This window comes from Eubalaena glacialis, chromosome 5, assembly GCF_028564815.1.
Source record: "Eubalaena glacialis isolate mEubGla1 chromosome 5, mEubGla1.1.hap2.+ XY, whole genome shotgun sequence".
Lineage (NCBI taxonomy): Eukaryota > Metazoa > Chordata > Mammalia > Artiodactyla > Balaenidae > Eubalaena > Eubalaena glacialis.
Window position 1 is genome coordinate 77,759,932 of NC_083720.1, and position 23,242 is coordinate 77,783,173.

The window sequence follows — 23,242 nt, forward strand, 5'->3', positions numbered from 1 at the left end:
AGGATATTGCTTTAATCAATTATTCTTTAACAAGCTTACATGGCTGCTTTACAATTATAAATTTTTTAGTCTTCTTAACAGTCCTGTGAGGAGGCACTAGTGTCATCACTAATATCCCTTTAAAAATCTCTTTTAACTACTTTTCCCTCTTGCTAATTAATGTCTTCCCCCTCATGTGTACTTCTCTAAAGAGTATCTTATTCTTCTTTCTCTGCTTCTTCACCTCCTGTTCACTCCGTAACACTTTTCAGTCTGGCTTCTGTCCCACACTTTATAAATTGATCTAGTAATTGATACCACTGACATTAATTGCTACCTCCAGAAGGATACTTTAAGTCTTCATTTTCGTGACGCACTCTGTAGTATTTGACATCATTCATAATTTTTCTTTGAAACTCATCCATGGCTTCATTTTCTTTTGGTTTTCCTTTTCTTGCTTTTTTTTTTTTAACCTCTTATAATATCTTCTTTGCTTTTTTCCTTTGCCTGCTCCCTAAAATACCACTGTTTCTCAAGATTCTGTCTTTGACTCCTTCTCCTCTCCCTCTGTGTTTTCTCAAATAGTCTCATCCACTCTCTTAGTTTATTACCTGAATACTGATGACTCCCCAGTGTCTCAGGCTCAAACCTCTCTGCTGAGGACCAGACCCATATACCCAACTTGACACTGGGCATTTCCACTTGGATGAATGCTCTCTGTACACATATGCCTAGTACTGAACTTGCCAACTTCTGTCTCAAATCTCTTTTTCCTCCTATATTCTCTACTTTGGTGGGAAGCATCAGCATTTGCCCAAGCCAACATTCTGTAGTCTTTCTAGATCTCATTCTCCTCCTGTCACACACCACTCACCATGCGCTGTCAGTTCTGAGTGCTTCTTAAACTTACTACTTCTGCTCTGCCCTATCCCACTGGCCCTAATCATCTCTCATCTATTCCTACAAGAGGTCTTCCTGCCTCTGGTCTTATTCTTATCAAATTCATCCTTTAGTCCAGAGTAATATTTCTCCCAGCGAAGTATTCAGTGCTTATCATAATTAGTTCCTGCCTAATTCTTCAGACTCATCTCCAGCTATTAGATTCCTCGCACATTACAATCCAGTCATAGTGAGTCATTTCTGCTCCCTCAAACATATCGTGTTGCTTTACGCTTCTTTGTCACTGCCTGGAACATCCCTCTGCCTAGCATCATTTATAACTTTTTTGGACTTGTTTATTTGATAAGGCCTTCATTAATTTCGATAGACATGACTATATTATGGAGTCTAAATCACTTTATTCCCTTGACTACTTTGGTACCATATACCTATTTCTATTTTTCTACCATTGAACAACATATTAAAGCAATTATTTGTTAGCTTGCTTGCTTTTCCTGTAAAGCTGTGTGTTCCTGAAAGTAAGGGACTGTGTTTTATTCATCTTTGTATACTTAGAACTAAGCTCAATAATTGTTCGTTAAATTGAATACTTGGCTGTTGTTTTCAAATTTTTTGGAAAAGAAAACCAAAGATTGAAAGTGTGTGGGTTTTTCCAGATTCCTTTTTTTTTTTTTTTAAATATTTCAATTTTATTTTATTTATTTTTTTATACAGCAGGTTATTAGTCATCAATTTTATACACATCAGTGTATACATGTCAGTTCCAATCGCCCAATTCATCACACCACCATCCCCACCGCCCTGCGGCTTTCTCCCATTGGTGTCCATACGTTTTCTCTCTACATCTGTGTCTCAAATTCTGCCCTGAAAACCGGTTCATCTGTACCATTTTTCTAGGTTCCACATACATGCATTAATATACGATATTTGTTTTTCTCTTTCTGACTTACTTCACTCTGTATGACAGTCTCTAGATCCATCCACGTCTCAACAAATGACCCAATTTCGTTCCTTTTTATGGCTGAGTAATATTCCATTGTATATATGTACCATGACTTCTTTATCCATTCGTCTGTCGATGGGCATTTAGCTTGCTTCCATAACCTGGCTATTGTAAATAGTGCTGCAATGAACATTGGGGTGCATGTGTCTTTTTGAATTATGGTTTTCTCTGGGTATATGCCCAGTAGTGGAATTGCTGTGTCATATGGTAGTTCTATTTTTAGTTTTTTAAGGAACCTCCATACTGTTCTCCATACTGACTGTATCAATTTACATTCCCACCAGCAGTGCAAGAGGGTTCCCTTTTCTCCACACCCTCTCCAGCATTTGTTGTTTGTAGATTTTCTGATGATGCCCATTCTAACTGGTGTGAGGTGATACCTCATTGTAGTTTTGATTTGCATTTCTCTAATAATTAGTGATGTTGAGCAGCTTTTCATGTGCTTCTTGGCCATCTGTATGTCTTCTTTGGAGAAATGTCTATTTAGGTCTTCTGCCCATTTTTTGATTGGGTCGTTTGTTTCTTTAATATTGAGCTGCATGAGCTGTTTATATATTTTGGAGATTAATCCTTTGTCCGTTGATTCGTTTGCAAATATTTTCTCCCATTTTGAGGGTTGTCTTTTCGTCTTGTTTATGGTTTCCTTTGCTGTGCAAAAGCTTTGAAGTTTCATTAGGTCCCATTTGTTTATTTTTGTTTTTATTTCCATTATTCTAGGAGGTGGATCAAAAAAGATCTTGCTGTGATTTATGTCAAAGAGTGTTCTTCCTATGTTTTCCTCTAAGAGTTTTATAGTGTCTGGTCTTACATTTAGGTCTCTAATCCATTTTGAGTTTATTTTTGTGTATGGTGTTAGGGAGTATTCTAATTTCATTCTTTTACATGTAGCTGTCCAGTTTTCCCAGCACCACTTATTGAAGAGACTGTCTTTTCTCCATTGTATATCCTTGCCTCCTTTGTCATAGATTAGTTGACCATAGGTGCGTAGGTTTACCTCTGGGCTTTCTATCTTGTTCCATTGATCTATGTTTCTGTTTTTGTGTCAGTACCATATTGTCTTGATTACTGTAGCTTTGTAGTGTAGTCTGAAGTCGGGGAGTCTGATTCCTGCAGCTCCGTTTTTTTCCCTCAAGACTGCTTTGGCTATTCGGGGTCTTTTGTGTCTCCATACAAATTTTAAGATTTTTTGTTCTAGTTCTGTAAAAAATGCCATTGGTAATTTGATAGGGATTGCATTGAATCTGTAGATTGCTTTGGGTAGTACAGTCATTTTCACAATATTGATTCTTCCAATCCAAGAACATGGTATATCTCTCCATCTGTTGGTATCATCTTTAATTTCTTTCATCAGTGTCTTATAGTTTTCTGCATACAGGTCTTTTGTCTCCCTAGGTAGGTTTATTCCTAGGTATTTTATTCTTTTTGTTGCAGTGGTAAATGGGAGTGTTTCCTTAATTTCTCTTTCAGATTTTTCATCATTAGTGTATAGGAATGCAAGAGATTTCTGTGCATTAATTTTGTATCCTGCAACTTTACCAAATTCACTGATCAGCTCTAGTAGTTTTCTGGTGGCATCTTTCGGCTTCTCTATGTATAGTATCATGTCATCTGCAAACAGTGACAGTTTTACTTCTTCTTTTCCAATTTGTATTCCTTTTATTTCTTTTTCTTCTCTGATTGCCATGGCTAGGACTTCCAAAACTATGTTGAATAATAGTGGTGAGAGTGGACATCCTTGTCTTGTTCCTGATCTTAGAGGAAATGCTTTCAGTTTTTCACCGTTGAGAATGATGTTTGCTGTGGGTTTGTCATATATGGCCTTTATTATGTTGAGGTAGGTTCCCTCTATGCCCACTTTCTGGAGAGTTTTTATCATAAATGGGTGTTGAATTTTGTCAGAAGCTTTTTCTGCATCTTTTGAGTTGATCATATGGTTTTTATTCTTCAATTTGTTAATACAGTATATCACATTGATTGATTTGCGTATACTGAAGAATCCTTGCATCCCTGGGATAAATCCCACTTGATCATGGTGTATGATCCTTTTAATGTGTTGTTGGATTCTGTTTGCTAGTATTTTGATGAGGATTTTTGCATCTATTTTCATCAGTGATATTGGTCTGTAATTTTCTCCTTTTTTTTGTATCTTTGTCTGGTTTTGGTATCAGGGTGATGGTGGCCTCATAGAATGAGTTTGGGAGTGTTCCTTCCTCTGCAATTTTTTGGAAGAGTTTGAGAAGGATGGGTGTTAGCTCTTCTCTGAATGTTTGATAAAATTCACCTGTGAAGCCATCTGGTCCTGGACTTTTGTTTGTTGGAAGATTTTTAATCACAGTTTCAATTTCATTACTTGTGATTGGTCTGTTCATATTTTCTGTTTCTTCCTGGTTCAGTCTTGGAAGGTTACACCTTTCTAAGAATTTGTTCATTTCTTCCAGGTTGTCCATTTTATTGGCATAGAGTTGCTGGTAGTAGTCTCTTAGGATGCTTTGTATTTCTGTGGTGTCTGTCGTAACTTCTCCTTTTCATTTCTACTTTTATTGATTTGAGTCCGCTCCCTCTTTTTCTTGATGAGTCTGGCTAAAGGTTTATCAATTTTGTTTATCTTCTCAAAGAACCAGCTTTTAGTTTTACTGATCTTTGCCATTGTTTTCTTTGTTTCTGTTTCATTTATTTCTGCTCTGATCTTTACGATTTCTTTCCTTCTGCTAACTTTGGGTTTTGTGTGTTCTTCTTTCTCTATTTCCTTTAGGTGTAAGGTTAGTTTGTTTATTTGAGATTTTTCTTGTTTCTTGAGGTAGGCTTGTATAGCTATAAACTTCCCTCTTAGAACTGCTTTTGCTGCATCCCATAGGTTTTGGATTGTCGTGTTTTCATTGTCATTTGTCTCTAGGTATTTTTTGATTGCCTCTTTGATTTCTTCAGTGATCTCTTGGTTATTTAGTAATGTATTGTTTAGCCTCCATATGTTTGTGTTTTTTACGTTTTTTCCCCTGTAATTCATTTCTAATCTCATAGCTTTGTGGACAGAAAAGATGGTTGATATGATTTCAATTTTCTTAAATTTACTGAGGCTTGATTTGTGACCCAAGATGTGATATATCCTGGAGAAGGTTCCGTACGCACTTGAGAAGAAAGTGTAATCTGCTGTTTTTGGATGGAATGTATAAATGTCAATTAAATCTATCTGATCTATTGTGTCATTTAAAGCTTCTGCTTCCTTATTTATTTTCATTTTCGATGATCTGTCCATTGGTGTAAGTGAGGTGTTAAGGTCCCCCACTATTATTTTGTTATTGTTGATTTCCTCTTTTATAGCTGTTAGTAGTTGCCTTATGTATCGAGGTGCTCCTGTGTTGGATGCATATATATTTATAATTGTTCTATATTCTTTTTGGATTGATCCCTTGATCATTATGTAGTGTCCTTCCTTGTCTCTTGTAACATTCTTTATTTTAAAGTCTGTTTTATCAGATATGAGTATTGCTACTCCAACTTTCTTTTGATTTCCATTTGCATGGAATATCTTTTTCCATCTCCTCACTTTCAGTCTGTATGTGTCCCTAGGTCTGAAGTGGGTCTCTTGTAGACAGCATATATATGGGTCTTGTTTTTGTATCCATTCAGCAAGCCTGTGTCTTTTGGTTGGAGCATTTAATCCATTCACGTTTAAGGTAATTATTGATATGTATGTTCCTATGACCATTTTCTTAATTGTTTTGGGTTTGTTTTTGTAGGTCCTTTTCTTCTCTTGTGTTTCCCAGTTAGAGAAGTTCGTTTAGCTTTTGTTGTAGAGCTGGTTTGGTGGTGCTGAATTCTCTTAGCTTTTGTGTGTCTGTAAAGCTTTTGATTTCTCCATTGAATCTGAATGAGATCCTTGCCGGGTAGAGTAATCTTGGTTGTAGGTTCTTCCCTTTCATCACTTTAAGTATATCATGCCACTCCCTTCTGGCTTGTAGAGTTTCTGCTGAGAAATAAGCTGTTAACCTTATGGGAGTTCCCTTGTATGTTATTTGTCGTTTTTCCCTTGCTGCTTTCAATAATTTTTCTGTCTTTAATTTTTGCCAATTTGATTACTGTGTGTCTCGGCGTGTTTCTCCTTGGGTTTATCCTATGTGGGACTCGCTGTACTTCCTGGACTTGGGTGGCTATTTCCTTTCCCACGTTAGGGAAGTTTTCGACTATAATCTCTTCAAATATTTTCTCGAGTCCTTTCTCTCTGTCTTCTCCCTCTGGGACCCCTATAATGCGAATATTGTTGCGTTTAATTTTGTCCCAGAGGTCTCTTAGGCTGTCTTCATTTCTTTTCATTCTTTTTTCTTTATTCCGTTCCGCAACAATGAATTCCACCATTCTGTCTTCCAGGTCACTTATCCGTTCTTCTGCCTCAGTTATTCTGCTATTGATTTCTTCTAGTGTAGTTTTCATTTCAGTTATTGTATATTGTTCATCTCTGTTTGTTTGTTCTTTAATTCTTCTAGGTCTTTGTTAAACATTTCTTGCATCTTCTTGATCTTTGCCTGCATTCTTTTTCTGAGGTCCTGGATCATCTTCACTATCATTATTCTGAATTCTTTTTCTGGAAGGTTGCCTATCTCCACTTCATTTAGTTGTTTTTCTGGGGTTTTATCTTGTTCCTTCATCTGGTATATAGCCCTCTGCCTTTTCATCTTGTCTATCTTTCTGTGAATGTGGTTTTTGATCCACAGGCTGCAGGATTGTAGTTCTTCTTGCTTCTGCTGTCTGCCCTCTGGTGGATGAGGCTATATAAGAGGCTTGTGTAGGTTTCCTAATGGGAGGGACTGGTGGTGGGTAGAGCTGACTGTTGCTCTGGTGGGCAGAGCTCAGTAAAACTTTAATCCGCTTGAATGCTGGTGGGTGGGGCTGGGTTCCCTCCCTGTTGGTTGTTTGGCCTGAGGCAACGCAACACTGGAGCCTAGGTGGGCTCTTAGGTGGGGCTAATGACTCTGGGAGGGCTCACGCCAAGGAGTACTTCCCAGAACTTCTGCTCCCAGTGTCCTTGTCCCCACGGTGAGCCCCAGTCACCCCCCACCTCTGCAGGAGACCCTCCAACACTAGCAGGTAGGTCTGGTTCAGTCTCCCCTGGGGTCACTGCTCCTTCCCCTGGGTCCCAATGCGCACACCACTTTGTGTGTGCCCTCCAAGAGTGGAGTATCTGTTTCCCCCAGTCCTGTTGAAGTCCTGCAGTCAAATCCCACTAGCCTTCAAAGTCTGGAAGTCTAGGAATTCCTCCTCCCGTTGCCGGACCCCCAGGTTGGGAAGCCTGACGTGGGGCTCAGAACCTTCACTCCAGTGGGTGGACTTCTGTGGTATAAGTGTTCTCCAGTCTGTGAGTCACCCACCCAGCAATTATGCGATTTGATTTTACTGTGACTGCGCCCCTCCTACCGTCTCATTGTGCCTTCTCCTTTGTCTTTGGATGTGGGGTATCTTTTTTGGTGAGTTCCAGTGTCTTCCTGTCGATGATTGTCCAACAGCTAGTTGTGATTCTGGTGTTCTCACAAGAGGGAGTGAGAGCACGTCCTTCTACTCCTCCATCTTGGTTCAGGTTCCGGTTTTTCCAGATTCTTGTATGTGAATTCGTGGTTGGTAGTGATGTTTTTAATCATAGTCTGTTGTTTTCTAAATAATAGATAATTAATTAAATTCACTCCAGCCTCATATCCTTTTTAATATTGAGTTTCAGTAGCAAATCACTTTCCTTTGTGTTTTACATTCATTTGTTTATCCCGTATTTATTCCACCAGGCAGTGAAGTAGTTCAGACTCAGTTCCAGTAGTTAGTAGTTTCTTTTTATATAAACATTGCCTACTCTTAGAGGAGGAAAAAACAGAACAAAAAAATTAAATTAGGAAGAATCTCTTCAATAAAAATACTTATGAAACCTATGTTGACAATTCTTAGGTTGGTATTTTCTGTGTATATTTTTGCTCTGCATAAATTCATTTCATAATCCCATTTATGTGTGGGTATATATATGAATGTTAATCTTTTGTATATATTGTGGGACCTAAGAAAAATGGAAGTATATCCAAATAAATGTTTGTCCAGCGTTAATCATTTCAGTTTAAAACCCGAGTTTTTAAAATGATAGCATGACTTTTTGTCTTCAGATTGAACTAAGAGAACGAGAGATAGAACGACTGTCTGTTGCATTGGATGGGGGTCGCTCCCCTGATATCCTTTCTCTGGAGACTAGAAATAAAGCCAACGAAAAGCTTATTGCTCATTTAAATATTCAGGTAATGACTTTTATAATTATTTCACTGAGCATATAAAATCATAAGTGTTTATAATGGTCTATGGGTTTGTGAAAGTGACAGGGTTGTTTGCTTGGCTATTATTTACAGTGGAAAAAATTTGATAGAGTCAAAGTATCCAAAATTGGGTGCAGCTATTGAAAAATCATGTTTTTAAAGAATATTTAATGAGGTAGGAATATATATACCATAATGACAAATATTTAAAAGAAGAGAATAAACCATAGGTAAAATGTAACCTTCAATTTGCTTTAAAAAAAAAAAGTGTGTGTATAAAATTGATGACTAATAAGAACTTGCTGTATAAAAAAATTTTTAATTTTTAAAAAATCCACTTGGTGAACACAGGAAAAAAAAAATGTGTGTATGCATTCAGAGAGAGAAAACACTAGAAGAGAATATACCAAAATACACTAACAAAGTTTATCTTTGTGTGATGGGATAGTCTTATTTATGATTTTCTCCATTTTCAAAATTTTTATGACAGTATTTCTTTTATAATATAAAAAATGATTTTTTAAAATAAATATAAAAATTAAACATACAGTTTTCACTTACCTATGTAGTGGTTTCCCTTGTCATGCATTTGACCTAAGAGTGAAAGAACAAGAGACTTCTATGAAGCATGACAAATGACCTTAAGAAATTTATTTATTTGTTTTTTAATTGAAGTATAGTTGAGTTACAATGTGTGTTAGTTTCTGGTATACAGCAAAGTGATTCAGTTATACATATTATATATGTATTCTTTTTCATATTCTTTTCCATTATGTTTTATTACATGATATTGAATATAGTTCCCTGTGCTATACAGTAGGACCTTGTTCTTTATTTTATATATGGTAGTTTGTATCTGCTAATTCCAAACTCCTGATTTATCCGTCCTCCATCCCCTTACCCCTTTGGTAACCATAAGTTTGTTTTCTATGTCTATGAGTCTGTTTCTGTTTAGTAAATAAGTTCATTTGTATTATTTTTTTTTATTCCACATATAAGTGATATCATATGGTATTTGTCTTTCTGACTTACTTCATTTAGTATGATAATCTCTAGGTCCATCCATGTGTCTGTAAATGGCATTATTTCATTCTTTTTTATGGCTAGGTAATATTGCATTGTGTGTGTGTATATATATACACACCACAACTTCTTTATCCATTCATCTGATGGACATTTAGGCTGTTTCCACGACCTTCAGAAATTTAGATGTCACTGCTGCCTAGACTGCAATCAGAATAGAGTAAGCCCCAAATATCAGCAGTAGCTCTCGAGCAGTGGTGTTCAATAGAAATAGGATATGAGCCACATATGTAATTTAAAATTTCCTAGTAACCTGATTAAAAAAGTAAAAAGAAAACAGATGAGATTAATTTTAATAATGTATCTACCTAAATATATCCAAAATATTACCATTTCAATACGTAATCAATGTTGTCAAATATCATTGCAACATTTTACTTTTTTTTGTACTAAGTCTTTGGGATCCTGTTTGTATTTTACATTTATAGCACATCTCTGTTTGGACTAGCCCCATTTTAAGTGCTCAGTAGCCATGTGTGGATGCTAGTGGCTACTATATTGGACAGCACTCTAGACTAATATTATCATCGTAGTGATAATCTTGTCATATTTTTAAAACTCTGTATTGGGAAAAAGTTCACACAAATTTCTTACTTATCCTTTCCTTCCATGCTTGAAAATTGAAGACAGTGCATATATATTTTTACTAAACCACACATTGTCAGTTTTGCAAATCAAAACAGTATAAGTTTGCAATGTAAAATAGCTGGGGTTTTCACTTTTGGTTTTTTAAAAAATATAGTATTTTGAAATATTTTTGAAGTTCAGTATTTTAATAATTTTCCAATTTATATACCTTATGAATTACAAATTCAATTTAGGTTGACTTTCTTCAGCAAGCTAATAAAGACCTGGAAAAGCATATACAAGAGCTTATGGAAACCAAGGAAACAGTAACTACTGAAGTTGTTAATTTAAGTAACAAAAATGAAAAACTCTGCCAGGAATTAACTGAAATTGACCAGTTAGCACAGCAGTTGGAAAGACATAAAGAAGAAGTGCTTGAGACTGCCGACAAAGAACTTGAGGAAGCAAAGGTGTGTCTAGGTTGTGGAGGTGCTCATTAATTCTCCTGGAGTATGGTGAGCTTGAGACCTTTTGATGTCCTATTCGGGCCTTTTGGTTTGTTTTTTGATTCACGTTTTTCTAAGGTGTTGTTTACATCCCCTAAATTCTTGCCCTTTTTCTAGTTGTTTGTCTTTCTGAAGCACATCTCTTCCTAGGACAGCTCTCCAGACTCTATCCTCTTTTCCTACAAGATTTTCATCTCTGTCCTTTTATCTCTGCATTGTGAGCAGGCTTCTGAAGTTTGTCCTCTAAGTCACTTTGTGCTCATGAACCTTTAAAGGTATTTTTCGAAACTGTGTATGTCCTTGCACATTTTTAAGTTGATAGCTAACATTTTTCATCTTCAAGTTTAAATAGATGCAAAGGATGTAATTTCTAATCATTTGTAAGTATTGATCTCTTAAAACTGTCATATCATTCTTTTAAATATAGCCGGTATAATCCAAATGACCCTTCTTGAAATCCTCACAAAATTTTATCCTATTTTAACATATTTTATGCTTGAATATCTTTTTATAATAACTCATATCAAATGTCTCTGCAATTAAAAAAATACATGAATTGGAATTTTTTATTTTAAAAAATGTCCTGCGACTGTAAGGTTCAGAGTGTTAGTATTTAGTATTTTCCTCTAAATAGTGTTATCATTATAATTATTAGTAATCAGTGGATCAAAGTGACAACTGTAGTACAAATGTTGATAAATACTTATTAAATAAAAAAGTAAAATTTTATTGGAAATACATCTCTTAGTAAGATATAATGGGAGAAAACAGTGTCTTAGTCAAAGGCTTCGGCCAGCTCCAACATTTCAGGTTATCTTTTTGTCTGGGCTTCAGAAGTTTTTTATAAGTAGAGATAGAATTACATTAGGTGCATGCCCTTCTTTTGAAAAGTGGGGAAAAGGCAGTTGTGGAAGGGGAGGTGGGAAAGAAGAACTCACATGATACCTAGAGCACAAGCAAGTTCTCAGGTAGATAATTTTTAAGAAGGACTGTATGTGCAAATTAAGAATCCAGATGTTGATTCCTTAAAACTATATATACATGTATATATAATATATATATAATATATAGTAAATAATATATCATTTATATATATATATATATATATATATATATATGATAGTTTTACATAATACTTGGATAGTCTTTATGTTATCCCAGGAATGGGTATAACCTGGTTTGAAGATCACTACTTTACATCAGTTGAATAATATGAGTTAATTTTATAGTGTCACCTCCACTAATTAGGGGAATAGAAGGAAACTACCTCAACATAATAAAGGCCATATTATGAAAAGCCCGCAGCTAACATCATACCCAGTGACAAAAGACTGAAAACTTTTCCTCTAAGGTTAGGAGCAAGGGAAGGATGCCCATTCTCACTACTTCTATTCAACATAGTACTGGCAGTCCTAACCAGAGGAATTAGGCAAGAAAAAGAAATAAAAGGCATCCAAATTAAAAGAAAGAAGTAAAATTATGTTTCCAGATGAGATGATCTTATGTGTAGAAAACCCTAAAGATTCCATTAAAAAGAAAAGAAAAAACAAACAGAACTAATAAATTCAGCAAACTTGCAGGATACAAAATCATTGCATAAAAACCTGGTGCATTTCTATATGCTAGTAATTAAAATACAAAAAGGAAATTAAGAAAATAATCCCATTTACAGTAGCATCAAAAAAGAATAAAGGGGGCTTCCCTGATGATGCAGTGGTTGAGAATCTGCCTGCCAATGCAGGGGACATGGGTTCGAGCCCTGGTCTGGGAAAATCCCACATGCCGCAGAGCGACTAGGCCCATGAGCCACAACTACTGAGCCTGCGCGTCTGGAGCCTGTGCTCCGCAACAAGAGAGGCCGTGATAGTGAGAGGCCCGCGCACCGCGATGAAGAGTGACCCCCGCTTGCCGCAACTGGAGAGAGCCCTCGCACAGAAACGAAGACCCAACACAGCCAAAAATAAATAAATTAATTAAAAAAAAAAAAGAATAAAGTATTTAGGGATAAACTTAATCAAGGAGGCAAAAGACTTGTACCCTGACAGCTATAAAACACTGCTGAAAGAAATTAAGACAGAAATAAATGGAAAGATATCCTGTGTTCATGGATTGGAAGACTGTATACTGCTCGAATGTCTGTACTACCCAAAACAATGTGCAGATTCAGTGTAATACCTCTCCAAATCCCAATGGCATTTTTTACAGAAATAGGAAAAAAATCCTAAAATTCATGTGGAATCTTAAGGGACCGAGAATAGTCAAGACAGTCTTGAAAATGAAGAACATAATTATTGCGGTTTTAATTTTGCTTTTGTGGCTTTAGTTTCATTGCAGCACTCCTGTATCTCATTCCTCTCCTTTTCCACTTCCTTTTGCATATTCTGTGCTGTGCATACAACATATTGAACACAGCTTCACGTGTCCCATTGGCAGTAACCAAGAATGACAACTTGGCTCAATGAAAGATTCCTATTAGGTTATAATATTTTAACCTTGGCATTCAGCACTCTCAGTTGCAGTATAGAGGATCCAGGTTGGTAGTAGCAGGTGGTGAGAAAGCAAATAAGATAGGAAAGTCAGGAAATGACAGGGCCACAAGATGAATCCTAAAAATCAAGGGTCAAGGAAAGTCCTACAAGTATACAGATAGAAAAAGATTTTCAAGTAGCCCTCTCGTTTCACATGTTACAGATAGGTCCCTGTAAGCATTCAGGATACCAAGAAATTAAAGAGAAACCTAAACTTTGCCTCCTCCTCATTGAAATTGAGGCTTAGGGCTGGCTAACGCCTCAGATCTCACTGGTGAGAGGGAACATGAACTGCTCGAAAAATGGCTTGGTCTCATTTGCACTGTGACTTAGTGATAAGCATTCTTGACTTTTAGGTATTTACCTAATAGGCTTTTTATTCCTAGAAAGAGATTAAGCAAAAGCTATCTGAAATGCGGAATCTTGAAGAAACAATGGGAAAACTTCAACTGGTAAGTAGGTGTTATATTGCAGGGGTCCCCAACCCTCGGGCCGTGGACTGGTGCTGGTCCGTGGCCTGTTAGGAACTGGGCCGCACAGCAGGCGGTGAGCGGCGGTCGAGCAGAGCTTCATCTGCTGCTCCCCGTCACGCGCATTACCGCCTGAGCCATCCCCCCCCACATCCGTGGAAAAATGGTCCTCCACAAAACCGGTCCCTGGTGCCAAAAAGGTTGGGGACTGCTGTTATATTGAATTGCTAGAGTTTTCATCAAGAAAATTTTTATGTTTTATTTTACTTTTTTTTTACTAAGGTATAATTAACCTATCATGATATTCACTCTTTTAAGTGAACAATTCAGCGGTTTTGGTATAGGCACAAAGTAGTGCAACCATAGTTTGTCCAAATTATGGAAGACCTTCTAAACCGTGGCAGGATGTTTGGATTTTATTCTAGTGGACAATAGAAAGCTATCTAAAGTGTAAGCAGAATAAGATAAAGGCATCGGAGATTAAAATGAATGAACTGGTTTCTTAGAAAATGTGAGAAAGTAATTTAAGGTATTAAAATGATCTTCATCTCTCAGGAGTCTCATTGCTACTCTGCTCCCGCAGTTTTGTATCCACTCCCTGAGGGGCTGTCTGGTCAGTCTTTAACTTGCCATTGGCAAGGCTGGTGTGGGCAAAAGAGTGAGGAGGAAGATAGGAGGTGCAGTGGTGTTTTTCATTACTGTCTAATTCCAGAACATTTTATCACTCCAGAAAAAAACTTCATATCCATTAGCAGCCACTCCTCATTTTCCTCTGCTCAGCCTCTGACAACCACTGGTCTGCTTTCTGTTTCTGTAGATTTGCCTATTCTGGATATTCTGTATAAATGGAATTATATAATATGTGACCTTTTGTGTTTGGCTTTCACTTAGCACAATGTTTTCAAGGTTCAAGCATGTCATAGCATGTATCATTACTTCTTTTTATGGCTAAGTAATATTCCATTGTATAGATATATTTAGTTTCATTTATATTTTTATAATTCTTTAATATCATCCATAATAGGTAGCAAGTTACACTCAAATTTGGAAAACCTGTTAGGAATTTTATATTGTTTAAATGACTTTATGACTTGTCAGTTTACTAATATTTAAACTAAAAATTGATAGTTACTTCGTAAAATTTTGTTGACTTTTATTAAAAGCACTCAATCGTCTTTTAATAATTTTGTTTGGCATTACAAACCATTTTACTAGTCATATTGTTTGTTCTGGTGGTCTTCAAATGAGAAAACTAGTAATCATCCCAGCATAAACCTAGATATAGCATATAGTCTTAGAGCCTAGAACTGGCAGAAAGAATGTCTTGCTTACAGGTAGAAACTTCTAGGTGGTCATCCAAAAGATTGTTAAGAATTTTTTTTAATAGCCTGTTAAATTGGATGAGTTTCCACTAATATTGCAAAGACTAATACTAATTTCCAAGTTTTCTCATTACTTATACTCTTTTTACAGTCAAGCTGTAATGTTCTGGTGGCAGTCATAAGGCAAATTAAAAAACAAAGCCATTTGTGATATGCTGGCACATAGTAGGTGTTCAAATACTTGTTGATTTTTATATGCTCACTATTAACAGTGCATCACAATGGCTTCCTGTTTTATTCAACTGCAGGTATTCAGTTCAGCTCAATATTGAATAATTGAATTAGCTAAACCTGCTAAATGTTGTCTACTCTTGAGTTTCATAGATATTTTTAAATTCTCCAGTGAGGTCAATAAATGTAAAGTAGATGTTTTGATGATGTTTTCACTACAGTGTAAGCTCCGTGAGGACAGGGATTTTTGCTGTTTGTTCACTGCTGTTTGTATGCACACTGTATACAGTTATATGTGATTCATAATGCTTGTCTCAGAACTCTGACCAAGTTTCAATATTGTTGCCTGACAGCAAGATTGTTTCTGTACTTTCTGACCTTCTTATTTTTTCCATTGGTACTGCATTTTATGTATTTTTAAGGTAAATACTAGTGATATTATTAGCTAACACTTATTAAGTTCTTGCCATGTGCCGGACACTGTATAGAGTGCTTCACATTCATAGAGTCATCCATTCATAGATGAATCCTCAGTGTCCAGGTACTGGTCTTATCCTCATTGCGCAGATGAGGCTGAGAGAGAAACCTTTGTACTTATGTATACCTATGATAGTCTTAGAGCACTGTCTTCTGCTTTCCTTTAAACATAAAAAAAAACTTAAAAATTTTTTATTGCACAAGTACATACTCATTTTTTAAAAAGACAATATGCTAAACAAATTAAAAGAAAATAAAATCCAATAGTTCTACTACTTTAGAAGGAGCACTGTTGAATTTGGGTTTTATTGTTGCTTTTAGCCACAATTGATAATTAACTTTCATTGAAACCATATATATTTGACTGACTAAAAGTGTGTATGTGAATTACTCTTAAATAAATGTGCTTACAAATATCTATTTTAAGTGCTATAATATTTATAAAGTTGCTAGAAATCTTAATTATAGTGTTAAAATTTTCAGGAATTAAACTTATGTCATAAAGAAAAGGAGAGACTGAGCGATGAACTCCTTATAAAATCAGACCTGGAAACTGTTGTTCATCAGCTTGAACAAGAAAAGCAAAGACTTAACAAAAAAATTGAAAGTTTTGCAGTTACAGGTAAAATATAAAATGTTGATAACTTAAAAAGTGATTGTGATTTCCTCTTAATGTATTATTTTTAGTAGTAGATGATCTTTCATTCATTCATTCAATAAATATTTGTTGAGTGCTTGCTGTGTATCAGAAACCAGAGTAGGGACTGAGATACAGTAGAAAACCTCTCTGCCTCAAGGACCTTACAGGGGCCTTTTACATTCTGACTAGTTGGTACAGGGAACCCCGGTTGAATATTTTTTAATGTACGTATATCCTTCTTTGAGGCATGCAATAATAGAATTAATTAAGACTACGTGGAAGACCATTCTGAAATAGTGGAAGATTGAAGTATAGAATCTTTTTAAGTAAATGGAGTTTTATCATCTTAAAGTACACACACACACACTTGAAATAGGCTTTCTGCCAGGTACCCCATCCTAAATGAGTTGGTTTAAGGAACTTGTAAGAATTCATTCATTTGTTCATTCATTCATTTGACAAGTGTTTATGAACCGGTTTTGGTGCCAGGGTACATAATGGTAAACAAGATACACAAGGCCCCTGCTCTTGTGGCGGCTTTAATCTAGTTAGGGAGACAAACTAGTAGCACATAAGTGAAGAAGTTAGTTTTAGGTGATAAGGGTTTTCAAATACAATGGGAGGGTATGCTAGAGATCGACTGATCCAAGGGCTTAGTGACAGGACACCAGCCATATGAAGATCTGGGGAAATTTTCCAGGCAGAGGGGTTGGCAAGTGTGGAAGCCTGGTGCCATCAAACTCCATGTAGTGAAAGAAAGCCAGTGTGCTATTTTAAGAAGAAGCTATATCCTAGGCTCTTCAGCATTCATGTGGATAATCTGTCTGACCTTCTCTACTTACCAGCTGTATGACTTGAGCATGTTACTTAACATTGCTTCAGTTTCCATATCTATGTGGTTAATGATGGCACCTAACCCAAAAGGTTGTTGTGAGGATTAAATGGGTTAATATATTATTAAAGTGCTTAGACCTACATATAAAAGTTTGCAATTTACTTCCTTTCATGCTAGCTCTATCCTGCCATTTCAGTGTAATTTTTCAGATACCTGAAACTCCCTCGTTTCTTTGTGTTTTGAATACATCCCCCTGCCCAAAACCTAGCCATGGATCAACCAAAACACTTAACACACGAGCAGCTAAGCACTCCTTGCGTGTGCACCTGACAGTATCGATGGCACCGTAAATTATATGGTCCCAAACCACAGCACCCACCCCCTCAGTGATGTATGGAACTCTTACTCTATATTTCTTACTGCTTAGTTGCCCAGTCTCTGCAGGGAACATTTTCAAATGTTTTTCATTCTCAGTAAACCCATTCTAAGAGGATGATCTTAACCTTTGGTTTCCCCTAAGAAAATGGAAGCCGTCAGGGAGGCATTCCGTAGGTTTCCTGTCCCCAGGTCTTGAACCTGTCCGTCTTTATCTTCCCTCCTGTTACATGTACCTCTTGTGAAAGGCCACTGCCTCCATCTGTTCTCTAGATCCCATTCTCTCTAATTTTAAAACGCTTTCATATTAATTATCTCCTTTCCTAACTTTAGCCTTTGTACTGTTTTTTCCCATTGGTATTCAAACGTGCTTACCCTTCTCCCATTCTAAAAGCAAAAATTGTACCCATTCCTATCCAGCCACTCTTTCCTTCTCATCATAGCTTTAACATCTTAAAAAGTCATCTATACTTTTCTGCTTGATCACCAACTACCCTTTAGCACCTCAGTCCACTCCAGTTGGCTCTGTCCTCTCACGTCACCAATAAAACAGCTCTTGTTAAGGTCACCACTCACCTCCATTATGGTAAATGCAGTGGACACTTTCCATTCATCAATTTATTTGGCTTAGCATTTAACACATTTGCCTGTTCCTTCCACTCTCATACTTTCTTACCTCTCTGGTCACTCCTCAGAATGAATTCCCCTATTCATCCTCCAGATTGCATTGCATGCTGTTCTTTTGTAGCTCTTGTCCTACTACAACTAGAATAATTATTTGACCTTGGCTATGTTTTTCATACTTGTATACTTAGCTCATGCTGGGCATATAGTAAATACTCAATAATTATCTGTGGAATGAATGAAAGAAAAGATGGGAAGTGAATCAGAAAATGTCTTGAAAATCATTTCATGCTTTAGAGTTGTAAAGAATATCAGTTAAATTGAACTATATGAAATTGCCAGTATTAGGCTAGTTTTGACTCCTGAAAAGGTGATTTCTATGGTAAAAGTTAATAATTGTGTCTATTTGAAGAAAGACTAGTTGTTTTGACCTCTTTGTGTATATACTATATTAAATTCAAGCTTAATGTTAAAATTGCCCACATTATGATCAATTGTTTACAGGTAAATTTTCTTGTAGTGCATTTTCAGGTCATCATAATGTACCATGTGGTGATTTACTGCTTCAGTACTACTGTGTAGTACTAAATAGTACCTATCCTTGTATATGACAAAGGTAGAAGACTTTGACTTATTGGATTTTATTTAAACTTTTAATTTTTGCTTTTGTTTTTTTTCTCTTTTCCTTTCAGCATTTACCTCTTTGATATCTGGCAGTTATAGGTGATATACGAAATAACTAATGATTTTTAGTAACCTACATTGTAAAAGTTATTGATATAATTTATTTGGCTGATTATACATTTTATATGCAACATTGTTTTAATATTTTATACTTTAATTTGCAGAAAAAGAACTTACTTTGGAAGTTGAGAGGATGAGGCTAGAACATGGAATAAAACGACGAGACAAGTCACCTTCTCGTTTAGATACATTTCTGAAAGGTATAGAAGATGAACGAGATTTTTATAAGAAAGAGCTAGAAAGACTCCAGCATTTAATACAGCGAAGATCTTGCTCTCGAAGTCATTCTACATGTGAAAAAATTCCAGTATTTAAGACACTAGAAAAGGTAATATCTCTTTATGAGAGTAATTGATAATGCAAGAAAGTATCTTTATGAGCAAACTTTTATGGTTTATTATTGTATTAAATGTAACGTTATTCTACTTGCTTTTAAGAAGTCTTTCTTAATTTTGATTTTTGTTTTCCTCCATGACCTGTACTTTAGGAATACTGAATTAATTAGGAAAACTACTTAAGAACAAAGCAAAGCATACTGACTCCTGGAAATTAAGGAAAGATTGAATAGCTCATTATATATATGGGAGGAGTGCAGGGGCATCTGAGCTTCCAGAAACTGGAACCAGGAACTTGTGCTATTGGACATTTCCTCTCTTTCTATCCTTTACTTCCTGTATCAGATGCATTTTGTCTCTTGAAGCAGAGTGGCTTTGTTTATATGGCTTCATGCCATTCCCAGCCTTGGACCAGTCAGAAAGCCAGGCCACATTGTACAGACCAGTCATCTTCCATGATAACTATGCAACAGGGGAAGGTACAAAATGTCAGTGAGTGCTGGACAGATCATCCCATTTGTCCACTACAATCACATTTACAACTCGGTGGTCTAAAGACATATATTACTTAAAGTTAACCATGATTTATAAGAGATTAAAAGCATGTATCTCTATTTTAGGTCTTAATTATTTTCAACATTTTATGAATATCATTTGGGTTCTTTAGATTTTTCTTTATTTTAAGCTTTGGAGCTATAGGAGTCCTGGAGGCTTATGTGACCCTAACGTTGTCTACACACTAGATAAAATTAGGGGAAGTTGGGAGTAAAATCATTAAAACTCAGAACATTTGATTTCAGACTTGGCTCTATTAACCGATTATGTCATCCTTTTCCTGAAGACCTCTGTCCATTGTCAAATGGTTTTGAGTCATTTTCTGATTAGACTGTTTTTTAACCTCATTGGCTAGTGGCTGAATTTGATTTACAAAGTTTAGTTTAAACACTATGCTATGTTATCTGTTACAAGCACAATGAATTGGTGGAAAATACAGTGTAAGTTAATTTATGTGTACTGAGTTGTTTTTCAAGCTCCATATATACCTAGGGATCAGGAAAAATCACTGAATTGATCACCTTCATTGTGTCAGACAATCTTCTACAAGATGGTTGATGAGTTTAATCAAGTATTTATTAAATAGAACTGAGTAGATAAGTACCTCAACGCTTTTAAATATTTGATTTGTTTGCTTGGTGTGAATTCATAATTGAAAGACAAATTGAGATATACTGGTAAGGTACTGGTGAAATTAGGAGAGACTTTCCCCCCCTTCAACTTATTTACTTCTTGAAATGTTCTCATGTTACCTGACATAGATAAAGAATTTACTTTCTAAAGTTCAGAAAGTGGGGACATTGATAGCATTTTAAAGTCCCAGTAATAAATTTCAGACATGGTAGGGAATAATGGGTGATGTACATGAGTGAAATGGATGGAGTGTAAGACAGTTGTGAGTGCTGGGAACTAGGGTAAATTCCCACCTAAAATTTAGTATTTTAAACGTGTTTAGAAACACTTGTTGGCAGACAACAAAGACCTCTCTAAAGCTGAATTAGGTACAGGCTGTGAGTTTTCAACCCCTGCTTTATGGCAAATTGTTAGGCAGAGTTTCTTGGGATTGCAGCAACTCAGAAAAATATTGACATTTTTAATATCAATGATTTTTGTCAACAGTACACCCATTGATTCTCTGTTGTCTGTGTAGGGACGGCACTGTCCTCTTTCACCTTGTACTCACTAGGGTTCCAAATGTGAGTTTTGAGTATAGTGTAGCGGAAAGTGCTTTGGAGTTGGAAACCTGATAGAAGTGTCAACTCTGCACACTGGCTTTATGACCTTAGACAAGTTACCTAACTTCATGTTTCCTCATTTGCAAAGTGAGGAAAGTAACTACAGCCTCTTGTGAAGGTTACATGAGATAATTTGTAGAAGGGTTCAGCATAACACCTAGTTCCTAGTAAATGTTTCATTTCCTTATTATTTGCTGGTTCAAAGCACATCAGGTCTAGGTAGAAAATTAGGTTCGGTTCAGTAGACATATACTGAGAATGTACTATGAATGAGACACCCAGAATATGAGATAAAGAAGACCTATTTGCTATCCTCACAGTCTTTAGCATTGTGTGTGCGCACGTGTGTGTGTCTTAGGAACAATGGAGTGGTAAAAGGGAATTATTAACACAAATATAAATACCTACATACAAGATATATTTGGAAAAGTAGGGAATTCATTCATTTTACTGGGTACCATGCTAGGTGCTGAAGATGTGGTAAGACCAGATACCTACTGTGTCCCTGATAGAGCTTACATTTTAGTGGTAAAGACATATTAAACACCCAATCATGTAACTAACTTTATAATCTCATGTATAGTAAGTGTTAATGAGGAAAGAATACAGGAAAGATTCAGAATGCTACAAGAGTACATTGAGGGAGATCTGAATTAGGTTGGAGAATCTTGAAGGACTCCTTAGAGAAAGTGACGTTTAAGCTGAGACCTAGACAGTAATGAAAATAGACTGTCAAATCCTTATTCATTGAGCTCTCCTTTTCTATAAATTTATTTATTTATTTATTTATTTTTTAGCTGTGTTGGGTCTTCGTTTCTGTGCGAGGGCTTTCTCTAGTTGCGGCGAGCGGGGGCGCTCTTCATTGCGGTGCGCGGGCCTCTCACTGTCGCGGCCTCTCTTGTTGTGGAGCACAGTCTCCAGACGCGCAGGCTCAGTAGCTGTGGCTCACGGGCCCAGTTGCTCCGCGGCATGTGGGATCTTCCCAGACCAGGGCTCGAACCCGTGTCCCCTGCATTGGCAGGCAGATTCTCAACCACTGCACCACCAGGGAAGCCCGAGCTCTCCTTTTCTAAAACATAGGCAGCCCACCTCCTTTCTGTAAGATATTTTTATTTAGATACTGTTAAGTTACAGATTTTCTTTTATCGTTATTTAAATCTTGATTAAGTCCTCACCCTAATTGCTTTTGTCCTATAATATATCTTGTCCTTTAAGGTGTCCAGATAGCTAATCTCATCCATTATGCCTTGATTTTGCTTGTTTAACCAAGAGGATAACTTATTTCCAAGTGGCAGGTGAAGGGAACTTCACAGATATCTACCATTTACCAAGTCTACATTGGTCATGGTATGTGCACAGTAGATATTGAATAACATAGATCAGGATGCTTCCCAGTGTACCAAATTATCAGATTATCACTATCTGGAGCTTCTGCATTTAGTACTTGAACATTAATATACCACAGATCCCAAGTCTACATTTACCATATTTATTTTCTACAATAGCTATGAAGATAGTGGATTTTTTGAATTGTACTGGAATAATAGGCATAATCTTGTTTTAGAAATGTTGGAAGTAGTTGCTTATTCAGTGAACGTCCCTAATGTACACCGTCTGGTAGAAATATTTATATTGGGACTTTCCTGGTGGTCCAGTGGTAAAGAATCGGCCTTCCAATGCAGGGGACGCGGGTTCGATCCCTGGTCGGGGAACTAAGATCCCACATGCCGCAGGGCAACTAAGCCTGCGCACGCCACAACTACTGAGCTCGCCCGCCTCAACTAGAGAGCCCACGTGCCGCAAACTACAGAGCTCACGCTCCCTGGAGCCTGCACGCCACAACTTCAGAAGAGAAGACCCACACTCCACAACTGTAGAGAATCCCGCGTGCTGCAGCGAAGGGCCTGCGTGCCGCAACTAAGACCCAATGCAGCCAAAAATAAATAAATAAATAAATAATAAAATAAATCTTAAAAAAAGAGAAATATTTATCTGATTGCAAAAATAGACCTCACATAGGTTTGAAGCTGGGATAGTTGGGGGTTGGTGTGCTAGGGAAATTGATCTTAGATTCAGTCACAGAGGACACTGAGGAATGTGCTAGGCTGTACAGTTACTTGTACTGGATGAGCAGCTATACACATACCCTCTTAATTCCTCCCCTGGAGTGGGTTATAAACTAGGGATTCCCAACAATCAGTATGAATCAGAATCACCTGGAGGGCTTGATGAACCAGTTACTGGGCCCTGTCCCCAAAGTTTCTGATTGAGTAGGTCTGGGGTGGGTCCCAAAACTTGCATGCCTAACAAGTTCCCAGATGCTACATGCTTCTGGTCTGGGGATTATACTTTAGTTACCACCAGTATAAACAACTCAGGGAGAATGACAGTTGAAACATCTCATGGAATCTGATCAAGTAGTATCAGTGGCAACTGGGTCCCTTGCTGGGAACTTGAAGGCCAGGAAATTTGCCCCAGTACTGCCAGCACTCTCTCTCCTTCTCTCCTTATAGATTAAATATTGTGTTCCTTAATTACATTAAAGGAAGTTGTGT

The 23,242-nt window shown here is 36.8% G+C and overlaps 1 protein-coding gene across 1 annotated transcript in view; it reads left to right on the plus strand.

Annotated features, from left to right (window-relative positions):
• Positions 1 to 23,242, plus strand: part of CEP135 (centrosomal protein 135) — a 69,381-nt gene that overhangs the window by 11,311 nt on the left and 34,828 nt on the right. Inside the window, exons 7-11 of the mRNA XM_061191397.1 lie at positions 8,017 to 8,145; positions 10,065 to 10,280; positions 13,231 to 13,296; positions 15,828 to 15,966; positions 18,667 to 18,890. Coding sequence (XP_061047380.1) covers positions 8,017 to 8,145; positions 10,065 to 10,280; positions 13,231 to 13,296; positions 15,828 to 15,966; positions 18,667 to 18,890 — 774 coding nt within the window. The remainder of the gene's footprint in view (positions 1 to 8,016; positions 8,146 to 10,064; positions 10,281 to 13,230; positions 13,297 to 15,827; positions 15,967 to 18,666; positions 18,891 to 23,242) is intronic.